General features: G+C 48.6%; 1 protein-coding gene across 17 annotated transcripts in view; it reads left to right on the plus strand.

The window, feature by feature from the left end:
• The window catches only part of TSPOAP1 (TSPO associated protein 1), a 161,570-nt gene that overhangs the window by 77,228 nt on the left and 64,853 nt on the right, over nt 1-19,489 (plus strand). For 14 of the 17 annotated variants that reach the window (XR_007770337.1, XR_007770338.1, XM_050928880.1 and 11 more), the window contains 2 exons: nt 5,111-5,131; nt 10,678-10,879. Coding sequence is in view for 15 of the 17 variants with exons in the window: in XM_050928880.1 (XP_050784837.1) it covers nt 5,111-5,131; nt 10,678-10,879 (223 nt within the window). In the remaining 2 variants the exon portion in view is untranslated. The remainder of the gene's footprint in view (nt 1-5,110; nt 5,132-10,677; nt 10,880-19,489) is intronic. The other 3 variants (XM_050928884.1, XM_050928885.1, XM_050928886.1) reach the window with 2 other exon arrangements.

A 19,489-nucleotide genomic window follows, 5' to 3' on the forward strand; every position in this document is an offset into this window, starting at 1 on the left:
CTTTTCTGGGCTCTTTCCAATTTTTCCACATCCTTCTTGTAGTGGAGTTCTTTTGGCCCAATCCTCTAATTTGTCTAGGTCCCTCTGTATCCTATCCCTACCTTCCAGCGTATCTACCACTCCTCCCCATTTAGTATCATCTGCAGTCTTGCTGAGAGTGCAGTCCACGCCATCCTCCAGATCGTTAATGAAGATACAGAACAAAACCAGCTCCAGGACCGACCCTTGGGGCACTCCATCTGTCTGCCAACTAGACATGGAGCCATTGATCACTACCTATTGAGCCCGATGATCTAGCCAGCTTTCTATCCACCTTATAATCCATTCATCCAGCCCATACTTCTTTAACTTGCTGGCAAGAATACTGTGGGAGACCGTATCAAAATCTTTGCTGAAGTCAAGGAATAACATGTCCATTGCTTTCCCCTCATCCACAGAGCCAGTTATCTCATCATAGAAGACAATGAGGTTAGTCAGGCATGACTTTCCCTTGGTGAATCCATGCTGACTGTTCCTGATCACTTTCCTCTCCTCTAAGTGCTTCAGAATTGATTCCTTGACGACCTGCTCCATGATTTTTCCAGGGACTGAAGTGAGGCTGATTTCCCTGTAGTTCCCTGGATCTTGCGCCTTCCCTTTTTTAAAGATGGGCACTACATTAGCCTTTTTCCAGTCTTCCGGGACTCCCCTGATCATCACAAGTTTTCAAAGATAATGGCCAGTGGTTCTGCAATCACATCCACCAAGTCCTTTAGCACCCTCAGATGCAGCGCATCCGGCCCCATGGACTTGTGCTCGTCCAGCTTTTCTAAATAGCCCTGAACCACTTCTTTCTCCACAGAGGGCTGCTCACCTCCACCCCATCCTGAGCTGCCCAGTGCGGTAGTCTGGGAGCTGACCTTGTTCATGAAGAGGAGGGGAAGGGAAGCATTGAGTACATTAGCTTTTTCCATGTCCTCTGTTACTAGTTTGCCTCCCTCATTCAGTAAGGGGCCCACACTTTCTGCAACCACCTTGTTGCTAACATACCTGAAAAAACCCTTCTTGTTACTCTTAACATCCCTTGCTAGCTGCAACTCCAAGTGTGATTTGGCCTTCCTGATTTCACTCCTGCATGCCTGAGCAATATTTGTATACTCCCTGGTCATTTGTCCAGTCTTCTACTTCTTGTAAGCTTCTTTTTTGTATTTAAGATCAGCAAGGATTTCACTGTTACCCTTTACCACCCTCGAAGTGAAATAGTGTTTCCTAATATCCAACCTAGACCTCCACTGCAATTTCAGACCATTGCTTCTTGTTCTGTCATCTGCCACCACTGAGAACAGCCGAGCTCCATCCTCTTTGGAACCCCCTTCAGGTACTTGAAGGCTGCTGTCAAATCCCCCCTCACTCTTCTCTTCTGCAGATTAAATAAGATCACTTCCCTCAGCCTCTCCTCATAAGTCACAGAATCATAGAATATCAGGGTTGGAAGGGACCTCTGGAGGTCATCTAGTCCAACCCCCTGCTCAAAGCAGGACCAATCCCCAACTAAATCATCCCAGCCAGGGCTTTGTCAAGCCTGATCTTAAAAACCTCTAAGGAAGGAGATTCAACCACCTCCCTAGGGAACCCATTCCAGTGCTTCACTACCCTCCTAGTGAAAAAGTTTTTCCTAATATCCAACCTAAACCTCCCCCACTGCAACTTGAGACCATTGCTCCTTGTTCTGTCATCAGGTACCACTGAGAACAGTCTAGATCCATCCTCTTTGGAACCCCCTTTCAGGTAGTTGAAAGCAGCTATCAAATGTGCCCCTTAATCTTATTCCTCTGCCTCCTTCTAACTTAGAAACACCAGTTTTCAGATGTTAATGGCAAAGTACAATCATGAACTATACCAAGCTGAATATTTTGTGGATCACCTACTGACAGAGCCCAGAGAGCAGTTCCAGACAGTTATTGTGGAGGGCCATCTGCTTGCCAGAACAGCCCTACAAGCCTCCCTTGTCACCTCTGATACTGCTTCCTGTTTGATTGCTACAGTGATAGTTATTTGAGTCGCTTCCTGGCTCCAACTCTTTGGATTCCCAAAAGAGGTCCAGAATACAGTACAGGGCCTTTCTTTTGATGGGTCTAAGTTGTTTGCAGATAGCACAGAAAGGTCTCTGCAAATACTAAGGGACTCTAGAGCTACTTTACATTATGTTGGTATTTACACACTCACCTACAAGAGAAAGCTCAACAAGTCCCAGAGGACCCAGAGATCCCACCCTGCCCAATTCCTATCCTCCCAGAGTTCGTATGAACTGCACCAGAAGAGGCAGAGATTCCAGAGAAGGAAACAGGTCACTTCTCAGCCTCCCGCCTTGCAACTGTCCGCCTCCAAGCAGTGATTTTGACGGGTTGGTTGAGGGCTTGAATTACCATCGTCATCCTCTTCAGCTGCATCGATTCACCAGCCTTCCTCCCTTTGGTGACCACCTTCAGCACTTCATGCGGACTTGGGAGTTGTTCACTACAGACAAGTGGGTTTTGGTGATCATCTTCACAGGACACACTATCCACTTTACTACATTTCCATCAAGCCTCCCTTCACTGTCCCTCTTCAGGGACCCCTCTCACAAGAGCTTACTTCTTCAAGAAGGAGACACTTTGTTACACTTGGGAGCTATAGAACCAGTCCCCGTGCAGCACAGAAGGAAGGGGGTTTATTATAGGTACTTCCTGGTACCAACACCTGTGTGAAGGCAGAACAATTCAAAATGGTAACACTTGCAGTGATAATTCTGTCACTAGAGCAAGGGGATTGGTTCTCTGTGCCTTGACCTTCAAGATGCGTATTTCCATATCACTATCCACCCATCCCAGAAACGATTCCTTTGTTTCACTGTCGGCCAGAATCACCTTCAATGCTGAGTGCGCCCCTTTGGCCAGATATGCCTTTCTTCATTTCCTACCACTGCCCAGAGCAAACACACAAAGATCATGATGGACAATACATCATGCATGTTTTACAGCAGTCACCAAGGAGGGGAAAGATCCACCTCCTTCTGCACCAAGGCTGTCAAACTTTGGTATTGGTGCGTATGCAACCAGATTGTCATCACAACAGCCTGTCTCTCAGGGGTTCAGAATGTGACTGCGGATGCATTCAGCAGGCATATCTTCAAAGACCATGAGTGGGAAATAGACCCCTGTAAATTACACCATGTGTTCTGTCAATGGAGACACCCCTCCAGTAAACCCCTTTGCCACAGACTTAAACAAGAAATGTACCCACTTCTGCTTGAGGGACAGATTGACTCTCCAGGTCTTGTGGGATACTTTTCACATTCAGTGGTCATCAGCTCTTCTGTGCACATTCCCGCTGACTCCCCTAATAGCCAAAGCTATGCTCAAAATAAAGAAAAATAAAGCCAGAGTCATCCTAATAGTTCCAGCTTGGCTCAGGCAAACGTGGTTTCCTTACTGGACACAGCTGACCATTTTGCTCTCTGATCATTCTCTCTGCTGCTCCTCATCTCCTGTCCCAGGAAGGCAGGCAGATTCTTCACTTCAGTCTTGCAGCGCTAGGTCTCTGTGCATGGTTGGTCGATGGCTAACAGGACTAGAGGCACTCTGCTCAGACGACGTAAAAAGAATACTGACACATAGCAGGAAACAAGCTACTCACAGCATGTACTCAGAGAAATGGATGAGGTTTGCCAGTTGTTGTGACCTCAGGCATGCTTCACTAGTGACCTCATTGCTTCCGGATATACTGGACTACCTTCTAACTCTCAGAATCTCAGGACTATTGATGAGCTGCATAAGAGTCCACCTGGCAGCAGTCACAGCTTTCCATCCCCCAGGAGAGGATTATTCTGTCTTTGCCACCCACAGCGAGATTCCTTAAAGGATTGGAAATCTGTATCCACCAGTCCAACATCCTACTCCAGTATGAGACCTCAATCTGGTCCTTAAATGCCTCACAAGGCCACGATTTGAACCCAGGGCTACCAGCTCACTGCTCCATTTGACAATGAAAATGGCATTCCTGATAGCCATCACGTCAGCATGATGGGTTGGAGAAATGGAGGCCCTGGTGGCATGCCCCTCTTTCACCGTATTTTTTAAGGACGAGGTCACACTGAGGCCCCACTCCAAATTCTTACCCAGGGTTTTTTCCGAGTTCCATATCAATCAGCCCATTCACCTGGCTGTCTTTCACCCCAAACCACATCTAGGTAACCAAGAGGCACTGCTGCACACCTTGGACATCAGGAGAGTCCATGCCTTCTGTCTGGATAGGACAGAGTCCTTCAGAAAGACCCGTAGGCTGCTCGTCTTGCTAGTAGATAGAGCAGAAGGGTCTGCAACCTCTAACTAGAAGTTTATCAAGTGGATATCTGCCTGCATTGACTTTTGTTATGAATCTCAAAATATTCAACCACTCATTCTGCAAGGTCCATTGCCTTTTCTATGGCCTTCCTTAAGAATGTGCACATTATTGAGATCTGTAAAGCTACTACTCAGGATTTACCTCAGTTGGGGTTGTGCTCGGAGGCCAGCCCAAGCAACTGCCGCTGTGGCCGTGCTTCAATTTGTAGTGTGCTAGTTCAGGCAGAGCTAGTGTGTGTGTGTCTGCCCCACTAGGGAATGATATCTCTCAGCTGCGGTGCAGACATACCCTTAGAGCAGCCTGGTAGCTGCTCTACATTGTGTCAGGGCTGGCTCAACTCCAAGAATAAGGGCATTGTAACTTGCTCACTGAACCCCTCTGTCTTTCCAGCACTGAGTGGAGCTCTGATTCAGGAGAGCAGCTAGTTCAGGGAATTGTCAGCCACCAGTGTGGTTGGGAGAAAAGGGTTTGAGATTCATAATTAAAAGGCCCTTGATGGAGGCCCTTGGAGAGTGTGAGTGTTTCTGAAGTAGCAGCAATCTGATTCATGCTTTCAATCTGTGGAATTTCTTTTAGTGGCTGGGGAGAAGGGTGTCTCAGAGGATCTCAACACTTACTTTGTACTAATTGGGAGAAGAATGTTCCTAAACTGAGGATTTTGTTATGCTTTGCAGTGTCTTGATTTTTGGTTAATGAAAATGCTGATATGTGGTTTTAAATCTCTGTTTGCTCTTTTCCTTGCTGACAGAATAACTTGGATTGCATGCAGGTACTGAGATAATTGAACAGGGCATTTTCCTCCTGCTGCTGCTTAACTCTGGGCTGGTCTACACTACCGGGGAAAATCGATCTTAGATACGCAACTTCAGCTACGTGAATAACGTAGCTGAAGTCGAAGTATCTAAGATCGAGTTACTCACCATCCTCACGGCGCGGGATCGATGTCCGTGGCTCCCCCTGTCGATTCCGCAACTCCGTTGGGGTTGGTGGAGTTACGGAATCGATATGGGCGCGTTCGGAGATCGATATATCGCGTCTAGATGAGACACGATATATCGATCCCCGAGCAATTGATTGCTCCCGCCGATACGGCGGGCAGTGAAAACATACCCTCTGACTATTGTGTGGGATGTCATCTCTAGAAAGTAGATCTAAAATAATGTAAAGGGTGCTACTGTTGCTGCTTTGACAGAGCAGAGCACTTACCTGTTAAAACCTTTTCTTTCTCAGAAAAAAATCCTACACAATGGGTTGGTTGTTTTTTCAGTTTTTGTGCACTCTTCCAGGTTTTCTATTTTTTCAGATTCTCTGGCTTGGTTTACATGCAGAGTTAGGTTGACATAAGGCAGCTTATGTCAACCTAACTATGTCAGTGTCTACACTACAGCCTTGCTCCCGCCGGTGTAAGTGCCCTCCACCTCCACAAGAGATGTAGGGCTTCTGTGTGTGTAGTTAGGGTGATCACTGCATTTCCTAAATCAGCTGTTGGCTGTCTTGTCAATTTCATGTCTCCACTTGAGCTGTGAAATTAACAAGAAAGCCACCCCTCTGCTCCCCAGATGGGCTGCTACCTTGTCTCCAGTCCAAGCTGGGCTGCCACCCAGGCTCTTGGGTTGGGCTGCCACCTGATCTCCCTGCTGGGAGCCATGCTGCCTCCCGGGGTCTTGGCTCCTTGCTCCTCGCTGAGAGCCCAGCTGCCTCTTCTTGGGTCCAGGCACAGCTCTCCCTGCCTAAGTGCTGTAACTATATATACATAAGATTTAAGTATAGATCACGCCCTAGACGAGACGGGGAATTGGTGGGATAACTTACAGTTACAGATAAGGGGTTAGCTAATGGGTGGAATCAGCAGTCTTTGTGCATGGAGGAGCAGGGAAAAGGCAAAGGTATGAATAGTTAGCAGTCTTTGGTTTGTTAGAATCTAAAAACTTCTGTAAGGTGGGCAGGGCATCAAATCACCTGGCTCAGTGCAAAGCTGGCTAGCTGTCATTGTTAGTCTTAACAGTGTTAAATAGCCTAGAGGTGATCTCTCATGCTTACTATATTAAGTGTGAAAGCTGTTGATCCAGTGATATGAGGCAAGTAACAGAATGGACTCAAGTGCTGCAGACGGTTAATTCTTCTAAAGTAAAATGCAGAAATTGTCAGGAGTTTAGAATCATAGGGTGGGAAGGGACCTCGAGAGGTCATCTAGTTCAGTCCTCTGCACTCAGGGCAGGGCTAAGTATTATCTAGACCATCCCTGAAAGGTGTTTGTCCAACCTGCTCTTAAAAATCCCCAATGATGGAGATTTCACAACCTCCCTAAGCAATTTATTCCAGTGCTTAATCACTCTGACAGGAAGTTTGTCCTAATGTCCAACCTAAACCACCCTTGCTGCAATTTAAGCTCATTGCTTCTTGTCCTATCCTCAGAGGTTAAGAAGAACAACTTCCCCCCCTCCTCCTTGTAACAACCTTTTATGGACTTGAAAACTGTTATAATATCCCCCCTCAGTCTTCTCTTCTCCAGACTAAACAAACCCAGTTTTTTCAATCTTCCCTCGTAGGTCATATCTTCTAGACCTTTATTCATTTTTGTTGCTCTTCTCTGGACTTTCTCCAATTTGTCCACATCTTTCCTGAAATGTGGCACCCAGAACTGGACACAATACTCCAGTTGAGGCCTAATCAGCGTGGAGTAGAGTGGAAGAATTACTACTTGTGTCTTGCTTACAATACTCCTGCTAATACATCCCAGAATGATGTTTGCTTTTTTTGCAACAGTGTTACACTGTTGACTCATATTTAGCTTGTGATCCACTATGACCCCCTGATCCCTTTCCACAGTGCTCCTTCCTAGGCAGTCATTTCCCATTTTGTGTGTGTGCAACTGATTGTTCCTTCCTAAGTGAAGTACTTTGCATTTGTCCTTATTGAATTTCATCCTGTTTACTTCAGACCATTTCTCCAGTTTGTCCAGATCATTTTGAATTTTAATCCTATCCTCCAGAGCATTTGTAACCCCTCCCAGCTTGGTATCATCCACAAACTTTAGAAATACCCTCTATGCCATTATATAAATCCTTGATGAAGATATTGAACAGAACCAGACCCAGAACTGATCCCTACAGGACCCCACTCGTTATGCCCTTCCAGCATGACTGTGAACCACTGATGACTGCTCTCTGGAAACGATTTTCCAACCAGTTCTGCACCCATCTTATAGTAGCTCCATCTAGGTTGTATTTCCCTAGTTTGTTTATGAGAAGGTCATGTGAGATAGTATCAAAAGCCTTACTAAAGTCAAGATACACGACACCTACCACTTCCCCCCCCAACCACAAGGCTTGTTACCCTGTCAAAGAAAGCTATTTGGTTGGCTTGACACGATTTGTTCTTGACAAATCCATGCTGACTGTTACTTATCACCTTATTATCTTCTAGGTATTTGCAAACTGATTGCTTAATTATTTCCTTCATTATCTTTCTGGGTACAGAAGTTAAGATGACTGGACTGTAATTCCCTGCGTTATCCTTATTTTTCCTTTTTATAGATGGGCACTATGTTTGCCCTTTTCCAGTCTTCTGGAATGTCTTCTGTCTTCCATGACTTTTCAAAGATAATTGCTAATGGGCTCAGATGTCTCCTCAGTCAGCTCCTTGACTGTTCTAGGATGCATTTCATCAGGGCCTGCTGATTTGAAGACATCTAATCTGTCTAAGCAATGTTTGACTTGTGCATCCCCTGTTTTAGACTCTGATCCTTCCTCGTTTTCACTGGCATTTACAATGTTAGACATCCAGTGAGTTTTAGATCGTTGAAGATCTCCTGGTTAAGCCAGGGTGGTCTCTTATCATACTTCCTATCTTTCCTACACAATGGGATAGTTTGCTCTTGTGCCCTTAATAATGTCTCTCTGAAAAACTGCCAACTGTCTTCAATTGTTTTTCCTCTTAGACTTGCGTCCCATAGGATCCTCCCTGTCAAGTTCCGGAGTTTGCTTAAGTCTACCTTCTTGAAATCCATTGTTTTTATTTTGCTCTTTTCCCTCCTACCGTTCCTTAGAATCATGAATTCTATCATTTCATGATCACTTTCACCCAAGCTGCCTTCCACTTTCAAATTCTCAACCAGTTCCTCCCTATTTGTCAAAATCAAATCTAGAACAGCCTCCCCCCAGTAGCTGTCTCCATCTTCTGAAATGGTCTCCAGTGCATTCCAAGAATTTGTTGGATAATCTGTGCCCTGCTATGTTATTTTCCCAAAAGATGTCTGGGTAGTTGAAGTCCCCCATCTCCACCAAGTCCTGTGCTTTGGATGATTTTGTTAGTTGTTAAGAAACTGAATGGAAAGGTCTTGTGCTCATCTGGAAAAGGACAGGCGATTCAAATGTATCGTTTTTAGAGTTGGTCAAAAATCAGAATTTCTTTTCTACAGAAAATTCCGGTAGTTTTCATTCCAAAGTGCGACGAAAGCTCAACATATCAAAAATGTTCACGGAGTGGAAAGTTTTGAAAAATGTTGATTCAAAATTTTTCATTTTGATGTTTCTGATTTAAACTAAATGTTCAGAGTGGAGACTGCAGTGCATCATGTGTAAGGCTACGTTTTAGTCGCAGACAGGTCACGAGCGGTGAACAAAAACTCGTGGCCTGTCCATGACTTTTACTAAAAATACCCGTGACTAAAACTTGGGAGGGATGGGGCTGTCTGGGGGCCCTGCAGATGCTGGTGGAGGGCAGCCTGGGTGCTGGGGGGAGGGTGGTGTGTGGCCCGGGATCCTACTGGTGCTGGAGCGGGGGTGAGCCGTGGTGCTAGTCCCGGGACCCCTGCTGGTGCTGGGCAGGGACGAGTTGGTGGGGCTGGCAGGCTCCCTACCTGGTTCCACTCCACCTCCCCCACCCCAGCAGCAGAGTCCGGGTGTGGAAGTGGGCAGGGGATTGGGGCACGAGACGGGGTGAGGTGGGCTCTGGGTGGCGTTTACCTCTGCACGCTGCCTCTGCTCAGAGCACTGGCTTCACAGCTCCCTTTGTCCGGGATCCCTGAGCCAGGCACACCGGCCGCTGCAGAGGTCACAGAAAGTCATGAAATCTGTGACTTCCATGACCTCCATGACAAACTCGCAGCCTTCAGCCTTAATCATGCGAGACATAGTCCCACGGGGGAGCACAGTCCATAGAGAAGAATAGATGTAAGGCACCCAAACTACAACTCCTCCCATGAGGCACCACTGCCTCTCGTGCAGCCCCAGATTAGTGATCTGAACTGACCTGAAAAATTAAAAATTTGGGGGAAATTGGAGATTTTTCCTGCGGAAACTACATTTTCCGTTGAAAAAGTATTTAGACAGAACATTCGTGGCAGGCTCTCATACATTTTGTTTGTTCGTTAGGAGTGGGGTTAAAAGGGGTGTTAAAGGCCGAGTGGTTGTTGATTCCTGGAAGCTGTGTGGGCTTGAGGCATTGAGGGAGTCAGGTGGGGGAGCTGCAGTAGGCTATGTTGGAGAGGGATTATGTGTATTTTTAAACCTATTGGGACAAGAGCCCAGCTGTGGGGGGCAGGCACGCAGGAAGGGGAGGCACTCTGGGGCCAGAAGCCAGGGGAGTGCAGGTGACCCTCAAGTGATCCTCGTAGCCCCCACATCTCCCTCTGGAGAGTCACCTCCTCTGCTTTCCTACTTCTGCTGCAATCCACGGTCCCCCATGGAAAACAATTCCTGGAGGTGGGTTGTGGACATCAGTGGGGTGTGTGCAGGTTCCTGGATAGTTCAGGGGCCTTGATGCTCTGTTGCTCCCTGGAGTCTCTTACTCATGGCTGAACTTGGCCCAAGAGGGAAATGTTAGGGCTCCTGTCCCCAGTAGTTTGGTGGGGAAGCTGCTGGAGGCCTCATGTCCCAGGGAGGCTCCCTAGATTAGCTCGGTCTGGTGGAGTCCGTTTTGGAGATATGACTTTGATGTGAAAAGCCTTCCAATCTCCCCGATCTCAGAGGGCCTTGTCTGACTTGCTTCTAGCCCCTTCTACATTTCCTCCTGTATGGGTGTAAGCAAGGGAAATTGCAGGCCCAAAGCAGCTTTCCACTGATGGCTCATCTTGGGATTAGAGTGGGACCAATCCTAAAGTTGTCTGTTGGGACTGGGATTTTCAAAGGGCCTATGGCCTGGGGGCTGCCACCCCTACTGATCATCTCTGGGATTTGGGCACCTCCAACCTTTCATCCTCTGAATATCCCAGCTCCCTTACATGGAAGGACACAGCAAAGACTGCTGCAATTAAGAGCCTTGTCTCAGTTCAGGCCTGTGTTTGTGCCTCACTTTGCTTTGCTTCCCTGCCAGGCCCAGGTGAGAGATCTGGAGGATCAGTGCCGCAGCCACATCGAACAGTTCAACCTCCTGTCTCAGGAACTCAAACGATTCCAGCTACAGGCAGGGAAGACTTGCCCTCTGACCTCAACATTGGTGACTTCTGAGCTCCCGCTCGTGCCCTGCTGTTCCATCCCTCAATCCCAGTGCCGCCAGTGGGAGAAGGGTAACTGCTGCGAGAAGCTGATGAGTGCTTTGTCTGTTGGCTTTCTTGAGTGCAAATAGAACCAATTAGGATCAATAATGGCAATAATTCTCTCATCTCTTTAGTTCCTTTTAAAACCCCACTAGCATATGTCTGAGACTGATTTAGAGCAACACATACTTAACACTTCAGTTGTTGGAGGGAAATATTCCACAGACACTTTATATTTACAAAAGGCGTCTTTAATTCCTAGCCCCGAACTACTAAACGTTTGCTTGGAATAATTTCCCAGATAATTAGGTCTATGCCCAGCAGTAAATGGTGTTAGTTGGGGAGGAGGAGGGTACAATAGCTAACAATGGGGGAGGGAGGGATAGCTCAGTGGTTTGAGTATTTGGCCTGCTAAACAAGGGTTGTGAGTTTAATCCTTGAGGGGGCCATTTGGGGATTTAGTTGGGGTTGGTCCTTCTTTGAGCAGGGGGCTGGACTAAATGACCTCCTGAAGTCCCTTCCGACTCTGATATTCTGTAAATGCAAATTTCAGCACAGCCTTAGCTCTAGAGCCACTAATGATGCCTCCATAATAGTTGTGTTTAAATACAAGGTAACATGCAAGAGGATTGAGGGAGAGCATCTGGGCCCTTTGTAAGGATTGCAGGTGCAAGCCCTGATCAAACGCCGTCCTCATCCACTGAAACAACTTACCAAGGAATGAGATGGATTCTCTATCCCTTGGAGCTTTAAACTGAGCTTGGGTGCCTTTCTCAAGGATACACTCTAGTTCCACCAGCAGTTGTGGGCTCTCTGGGTGACACTTTCTGGCTAGAGTCATGCAGGAGGTCAAATTAGATTATCATAATGAGCCTTTCTGGCCTTGAAAATCTGTGAATTTTTGCACTTTAGGCAATCATCAAAGCAATTTCCTCCACTATGCATCTTGTGGACTCTCTCTGTGAGGGATGAAATTCACCCTTGTACAGAGGATCTTCACAATACTTGTGCATCACGTAAATCACACTGAAGGCATCATCAATTAGAGCTGGGCAAAAAATCTTCTTTGGTTGCTGGCAATCTGAAAAAATTGAAGAAAAGCTTTATTTTGGGTCAAATGAAAAATGAACTTTTTCAGAGTTTGTAGTGAATTGAAAAAGTCCAAGAACATTTTGAGTCAGGTCTAACAAAATGTTTTGTTTGCTCTGATTTGAAAGATTTTGTTTCAGTTTCACCATTTCACTGAGAGTGAGTGAGGAGGTGATGGTGCCCCTTGCAAGTCTTAGCCTGGAATGTTTCAGCATTACTGAAACATTTCAATTTTTCAATGGGATGGAAATGGTTTAGCAAACTCTGCACAAAGTCACAGCTGGTTTAGGGTTGACTGAAACAGCATTTTTCTGCAAATAAACTATTTGCCAAAAATGTGCCCATCTTTACTTAGAATAGGTCCTTGTGTTGCCCCTGTGCCTGGGGGTAAATTCATCCTAACGCTGCTGAGTTCCCTTGCACACCAACAGAAGACAATAACACTATCCTGGTGTCATTGATAATTTTGCTTGCATTACTGGTGCAAAGAAAACTAGCTTGGCTTCCAGAACCCAGGGTGAGTTTGTGGGATTGGTGGCTAAAAACGGACTCTTTTTACTTGAAGACCCTGAAAGCAGTTTTCTGGAATCACTGAGAAACAATAAACGTGGGACTCTCCAGCACCATTCCACAGTCAGTGTGAAGTTGGAGGCAAAGACCTCAGGAGTCAAGAAATGCCAACTAGCAAGTTGCCAAAAAACCTTAGCTGTGCCCCTGTGGTTATATGATATATATAATAACGTGGTTACGTACCTTTTCTTATAATTTTTTCTACAAACTTAGATACTAAATCTCATCAGCATTTTCCAAATTTTGATATTTTAATAAAGACCATAATAGTTTGCAAACATTTTCACAAAAATCACCCCTTAAAGCTGTTTGAAAATGTTTGAAATTCAGAATTTTGTTTAAGGGATTGATTTCTGTGTGAAAATTTTCCCAAACATTTTCCTATTTGTCAACTAGACTTATTAGATATGTATGTGCAACATCTTCTATGCTGTACATCAAGGATGGGCAAAATTTTTGGCCCAAGGGCCACATCTAGGTATGGAAATTGAATGGCGGGCCGTGAATGCTCATGAAATTGGAGGTTGGGGTGCAGGAGGGGGTGTGGGTTCTGGCTGGGCGTGCAGGCTCTGGGGTGGGGCTGGGGATGAGGCGCTTGGGTGCAGGAGGGGGTTCTGGGCTCGGGCTTAGGGGTTTGGAGTGCGAAGGGGGCTCAGGGCTGAGGCAGGGGGTTGGGGTGCAGGAGAGTGTGAGGGCTCCGGCTGGGTGTGTGGACTCTGGGATGAGGGTGGAGATGTGGGGTTTAGGGTGTAGGAGGGTGCTCTGGGCTGAGACTGAGGGGTTTGGAGAGCGGGAGGGGGATCAGGGCTGAGGCAGGGGCTTGGGGCACAGGAGGGGTTCAGGGTGAAACTCCCGGGAGCAGCGGCATGTCTCTCTCTCCCCCCTCCTCGCTACTACTCAGAAGCACGGCCAGGCAGCCCTGCCTTGTCCACAGGCTCCACCCCTGCAGCTCCCACTGCCTGCAATTCCCGACCAGTGGGAGCTGTGGGGGCAGCACTTGGGGCAGGGGCAGTGTGCGGAGCCCCCGGCTACCCCTGCGCATAAGAGCCGGAGGGGGACATGCTGTTGTTTCTGGTAGCTGCGCAGAGCTGTGGCACGTATGCGTGGAGCAGACTCTGACCCTGCTCCCTAGCTGAGGCGTGGGAGCAGGGCAAGCCCCAGTCCCTGTTTTCTGACTAGAGCTCGAGGGCCGGATTAAAATGGCTGGCAGGCCGGATGTGGCCCACGGGCTGTAGTTTGCCCACCCCTGCTGTACATTGATTTATGTAGGCCAGACAGAGTCCCTAGAGCAGTGGCTCTCCCACCGTTTACCATTGTGGGCCACATATGCCGCTCTCCATGTGTTATTTGGGTCGCATCCACACAATATATATACTTCTTTGAGTGCTTGCTCATGTCGATTCCAATTAGGTGTGTGTGCGCCATGTGCACAGTTGTCAGAAGGTTTTCCCTCTAGTAGCACCCACCATTTTGGCTAAGGAGTCCCCTGGGGTGGCGCCTTCATGGCAGTGAATATAGGTCCCTGCCAACCCGCCACTTCTTCAGTTCTTTCTTACCACCAGTGACCGTGGTTGGAACTGTGGTCGCTTGCCTTAGCAAGTGCTCCCTCTAGTGTTTGTATTTAGCTCTGTAAATAGTTTTCTTTAGAGTAAGTTAGTTTAGTTGGTTTGTTTTCTAGGAGTGAAAGTCCTTCTCCCACCCTAATTTGTCTCCCTTTTGGGGTTCGGAACCTGCCTCAAGCCCATGTCAACGGGCGACCCCCACAACTCTTGTCCCGAGTATCTGAGGGAGGTGCACCAAACAGAACAATGCAAGATTTGTAAAGGGTTCCGCCCGAGGACTAAAAGAGAACGGGACTTCAGGCTGAAGTAGATCCTGATGGAAGCAGCTCTTCATCCCCAGCTGGCTCCATGCCAACAGGATCCAGCACCAAGCACTTCCGTGCAGAGCACTCCAGCCTCTATGTGAGAAACAGTGTCGAGGAAGGATTCTGGCCATAGAGATCCCCGGTGCCAACATTCCCTGGCGCCGAAGCTCGTAGAGGCAGCACGGCATTGTTCGCACTCTCCGGGGCTGCATAAGCGGCACAAGAAGGTAGACAGGTTGCTCGCCCGCACCAAGAGCAGCTGGGTTGGACAGAGCTGGCACCATCAACTTTGGTCCCGCAAGGGGGTCTGTCGAGTCCGGTGCTGTTGGACTATCCTGACTGAGAGTGCCAGGCGGATGAGCTAGAGCTCCCTTCTGCCCCAGACACTTTTGAGGTGGTGAGGGACTTGATTGCCAGGACGGCTCAGCTGATCCCCATCAGCTTGGATAGACCTCCGTTGCTGCAGGGCACGACACAATCCAGAGGCAAGCTGGCAATGATGAGGCACTGCTCACCATCTCCGTGGCATCGCTCCCCATGGCACTGCTCCCCACATCACTGGTCTCCAGCACTGTACCCGTGGCACTTGTCCCCTGGCACCGGTCCTCGGTATCGTCATCGCGGCACCAGTCCCTGGCACCTCTACTGCAGCACTGCTCTCCGGTACCGTCCCCACAGCACTGCTCTCTGGCACCGTCCTGCTCAGCGCCACTGTGGTCTTCGTGCTCAAGATCCCAAACATTGGACTCCGAGGTGGAGTCCTATTACTCAATTGGACCACCGCAGGCATAGGCAGGACGTGAGGCTAGTGCCATGGTAAGTGCAGTGTCAAGGGCCCGTGCAGTGGCCATTTTGGACCCTGTGGGCCTACCACCAGGCCCAAGGCATGCACTCCAGGGGTTCTCACTCTGTGGTGTTGGGAGCCTGGGTACCTCCGCCAGACACGGACCATCCCACCCCTTGGGGCTCCAAAACAGTGTCGGGACACAGCACGGAGCTGTGTCCAGATCGCGGGCCCACCACAGCTCTGAGCCTGCTGTCAGCGATGAGGAATATGCACTGAGTGGGACAAGTCCACAGGGCGAGAAGGGCCTGGTCCTCCTCTGGCCTCGTCGTCGTCCTCGCTGGATGAAGTGGTGGCGGGGTCTTCCTCCTCTGGGCCGCCTCTCATTGACAGTAGAGCACACCAGGACTGCGTAGGGTGGCTCACAGTATGGGGCTTGAGACTGAGGAGGTAGTTGAATTGGAGGACATGATGGGTCCTAACCTCGGAGGGGCTGTCTAGGATGGCTTTGCACCTCCTGAAGACTATTCAGGCCACTACAAAAACTCTCTGGCAAACCCCTGCCTCCATTCCCCCTTCAGTGAAGGAGGTGGAGAGGAAGTGTTTCATCCCCTCTAAGGGATATGAGTACTTTATTTACTGACCCGCAGCCCTGCTCTCTTGTTGGGGCTGCGGTGAATGAGAGAGAGGCGAGAGCCGACCCCAGAGTCTAAAAACTCAAAAAAGCTGGACTTCTTCGGTTGGAAGGTTTACTCAACCGGAGGGCTCCAGCTCAGGGTTGCTAACAACAGGCAATCCTGAGTAGATCTCACTTCAACTCATAGAACTCCATGTTGAAATTTAAGGAGTTGGTCCCATCTGAATCCAGGGCAGAGTTTGCAGCCATAGTGGACGAGAGCAAGGCAGTGACACAGACCTCTTTACAGGTCTCACTGGACGCTGCAGACTCGGCTATGCGAACCTTGTTCTCGAACATAGCCATGAGGAGGAGTTCATGGCTCGAAGTAACCGGCCTTCCTCCTGAAGTTCAACAGACAATTCAGGACCTACCTTTTGATGGCAGGGGTCTTTTTGCGGAGACTCCAGGCTTCACAGCCTAAAAGATTTGCAGGCTACATTAAATTTGTTGGGCCTGCATACCCCTGCTACCCAGCAAAAACATTTTAAACCTCAGCCCCCGCAGAGCTTCTGCCCTCCCTTGCCCAGGCAGGACTTCTTAAGGAAACGGAGTAGGAATGGCAGATGTAAGCCTCCTCATCCTCCACCCAGCCAAGGCCAGGCTTGGCAAGGCAGGCATCGGGCTCTCTAAGCAGGCCTTTTGAAGGTGCGCCTGAGGGTGACGCACCAATCTATTCACTGGATCCTTATCCCTGTTTCCTGAATCATCTGTCTCACTTTTACCATGCTTGGTCCCAGATAACTTCAGACTACTGGGTCTTTTGCATGGTAGAAGTGGGATATTTTCTCCAATTCTACTCCTCTCCTCCCTCCCATCCCTCTTCAGGGACCCTTCTCATGAGCATCTCCTCATGGAGGAGGTCCAAATTCTCCTCGTTGCGGGAGCAGTGGAGGAGGTTCCTCAGGAGGGACAAGGGGCAAGTGGTTCTATTCCCATTATTTCCTAATTCCCAAAGCCAAAGGGGGCCTTAGACCCATCCTCGATCTATGAGTCCTCAATAAATTCATAAAAAAGGTTGAGCTTCCTCATGGTCTCTCTAAACGCAATCATTCTGTCTCTGGATCTGGGAGACTGATATGCTGCCCTGGACCCCAAGGATGTGTACTTCCACATAGCTATAATTCCAGCTCAGGTTTGTGGTCAACCACAACCATTACCAATTTACGGTCCTCCCCTTTGGTCTGTCAGCGGCCCCTCAAGTGTTTACTAAATACATGGCAGTCATTGCTGCCTTCCTATGACTGAGGCAAGTGCAGATATTCCCATACCTCGATGACTGGCTGCTCAGGGACTGCTCCAGGGAACAAGTGGAGGGTCAGGTCAGCCTGGTAAGATACACCTTCGACAGGTTGGGTCTCCTTCTCAACGAGCGCAAATCAACTCTGTCCCCTCCGCAGAGAATAACATTTATTGGAGCAGTGTTGGACTCAGGTCAGGCCAGGGCCAGGGCATCTCTGCTGGAATCTTGGTTTCAGACAATGATAGACATCATAGAAAACTTCAAGCGGTACCCCACCACCACAGCAAGGAACTGCTTGAAACTCTTCAGCCACATGGCAGCACGTACGTATGTGGCATACATGCGAGACTGAGGCTCAGGCTGACACCAGCCAGGCCTGGAGAAATCTATCGGCCAGGGCTCAACAGTCTGGACAAGGTGGTCACTCTCCCAGTGCCAGTTCTTAAGTCTTTCCACTGGTGGCTCAACCCACCGATGGTATGTGCAGGAGTCCTCTTCCCAAAGCCCTAGCTCTCCCTGTCCTTGGTGACAGATGCACAGCGTTGGGATGGGGTGCTCACCTGGGAGACCTTCAGACCCAAGGTCTCTGGTCACAGAAAAAGCTCTCACTCCACATCAACTTCAAGGAACTGAAAGTGGTCCTCCTGGCATGCCAGACTTTCCAGGCCCACTTGCAAGGGAAATGCACCGAGATGACAACACAACTGCAATGTTTTATATAAACAAGCAGGGTGGAGCTCATTCCTCTCCGCTATGTCGGGAAGCCTTCAAGCTTTGGGACTTCTGCATAGCCCACTCCATTCACTTGGGAGCATTCTACCTCCCAGGTTCCCAGAACGAGTTGGCAGACTGTCTCAGCAGATCATTCCACAATCACAAGTAGTCCAGCTGCCTGGACATGGTGTACAACATTTTCCAAAAGTGCAGGTTCCCCAAATTGACCTGGTCTCCATGGAGAGCAACAGAAAATGTCCCCAGTTCTGTTCCTTCCGGAATCACAGTCTGGGCTCCCTCACGGATGTGTTCCACCTCCCTGGACAGACCATCTGTTGTACATGTTCCCGTAGTTTCATTCATCCACAAGGTTATGCTCAGGATCCTCAGGGACAAGACTACAGTCATACTGGTAGCACCAGCCTGGCCTTGCCAGCACTGGTATACCATGCTCCTGGAGCTGTCGGTGGACGCTCCAGTCTCGTTGCCCTTGCTTCCGGATCTGATCACCCAAGGCCACAGTTGTCTTCGTCATCCCAACCTCGAGTCTTGTCACCTCACCACTTGGAAGCTTCAGGCTAAATCCAATGGAGCTGATTTGCTCGGAGCCCATTAGGGAGCTTCTGCTGGGCAGCAGAAAACCCTCCACCAAGGCTACCTACCAGGCCAAGTGGAAAATGGTTACAATTTGATATTCTCAGGGTTGTGCTCTCCCAATGCAGGCACCTATGCCACTTATCTTAGACTATCTATTACACTTAAAACAGCAGGCCTCTTGATTTCATCTCTCCAGGTCCACTTGGCAGGCATTTCAGCTTTCCACCTGGGAGCGGCCAGCTGTTCCGTCTTTGCCAACCCGATGGTCAGTTGCTTCCTGAAAGGTCTAGACAGGCTAAAACCGCAGGTTAAGCAACCAGTCCTGGTGTGCGACCTTAACGTGGTCCTTTCCAGGCTAATGGTACCCCCGTTTGAACTCCTAGCAACTTGTTCATTGCTCTTCCTATCACTGAAGGTGGCTTTCCTAGTCGCCATTACGTCAGCAAGGAGACTTTCTGAGCTTAAAGCCCTAACCTCCAATCCTCCTTATACCATTTTTTATATGGACAAGGTACAACTTAGGCCTCATCCAACCTTTCTTCCAAAGGTTGTCTCCCAATTTCATGCCAATCAGGACATTTTTCTACCGGTCTTTTACTCTAAGCCTCATGCGGATGGCTGGAAACAAAGACTACACTCCTTGGACGTTCGGAGAGCTCTGTCTTTTTACATTGAACGCATAAAGCCATTCTGTAAGTCGAACCAGTTGTTTGTGGCGGTTGCGGATAGAATGAAAGGCCTTCCAGTGTTGTCCCAGAGAATTTCATTGTGGATCATGTCCTGTATCCAGGCATGCTGTGTTCTAGAACAAGTTCCGGCCCCTGCACTAATGGCTCATACAACTAGAGCGAAGGCCTCCTCGACAGCGTTCCTGGCCCAGGTCTCAATCTAGGAGATCTGCAGGGCAGCGACATGATCCTCGGTTCACACTTTCACCTCTCATTATGCCATTACCCAGCATGCCAGGGATGATGCTCCATTCAGCAGAGCGGTGCTTCAGTCAGCAATTCCACGAGCTCTGACCCCACCTCCTGGTTAGGACTTGGGAGTCAGCTAATTGGAAGCGACATGAGCAAGCCCTCGAAGAAGAAAAAATAGTTACTCATCTT

This window comes from Gopherus flavomarginatus, chromosome 19 (genome assembly GCF_025201925.1).
Source record: "Gopherus flavomarginatus isolate rGopFla2 chromosome 19, rGopFla2.mat.asm, whole genome shotgun sequence".
NCBI classification, from domain to species: domain Eukaryota; kingdom Metazoa; phylum Chordata; order Testudines; family Testudinidae; genus Gopherus; species Gopherus flavomarginatus.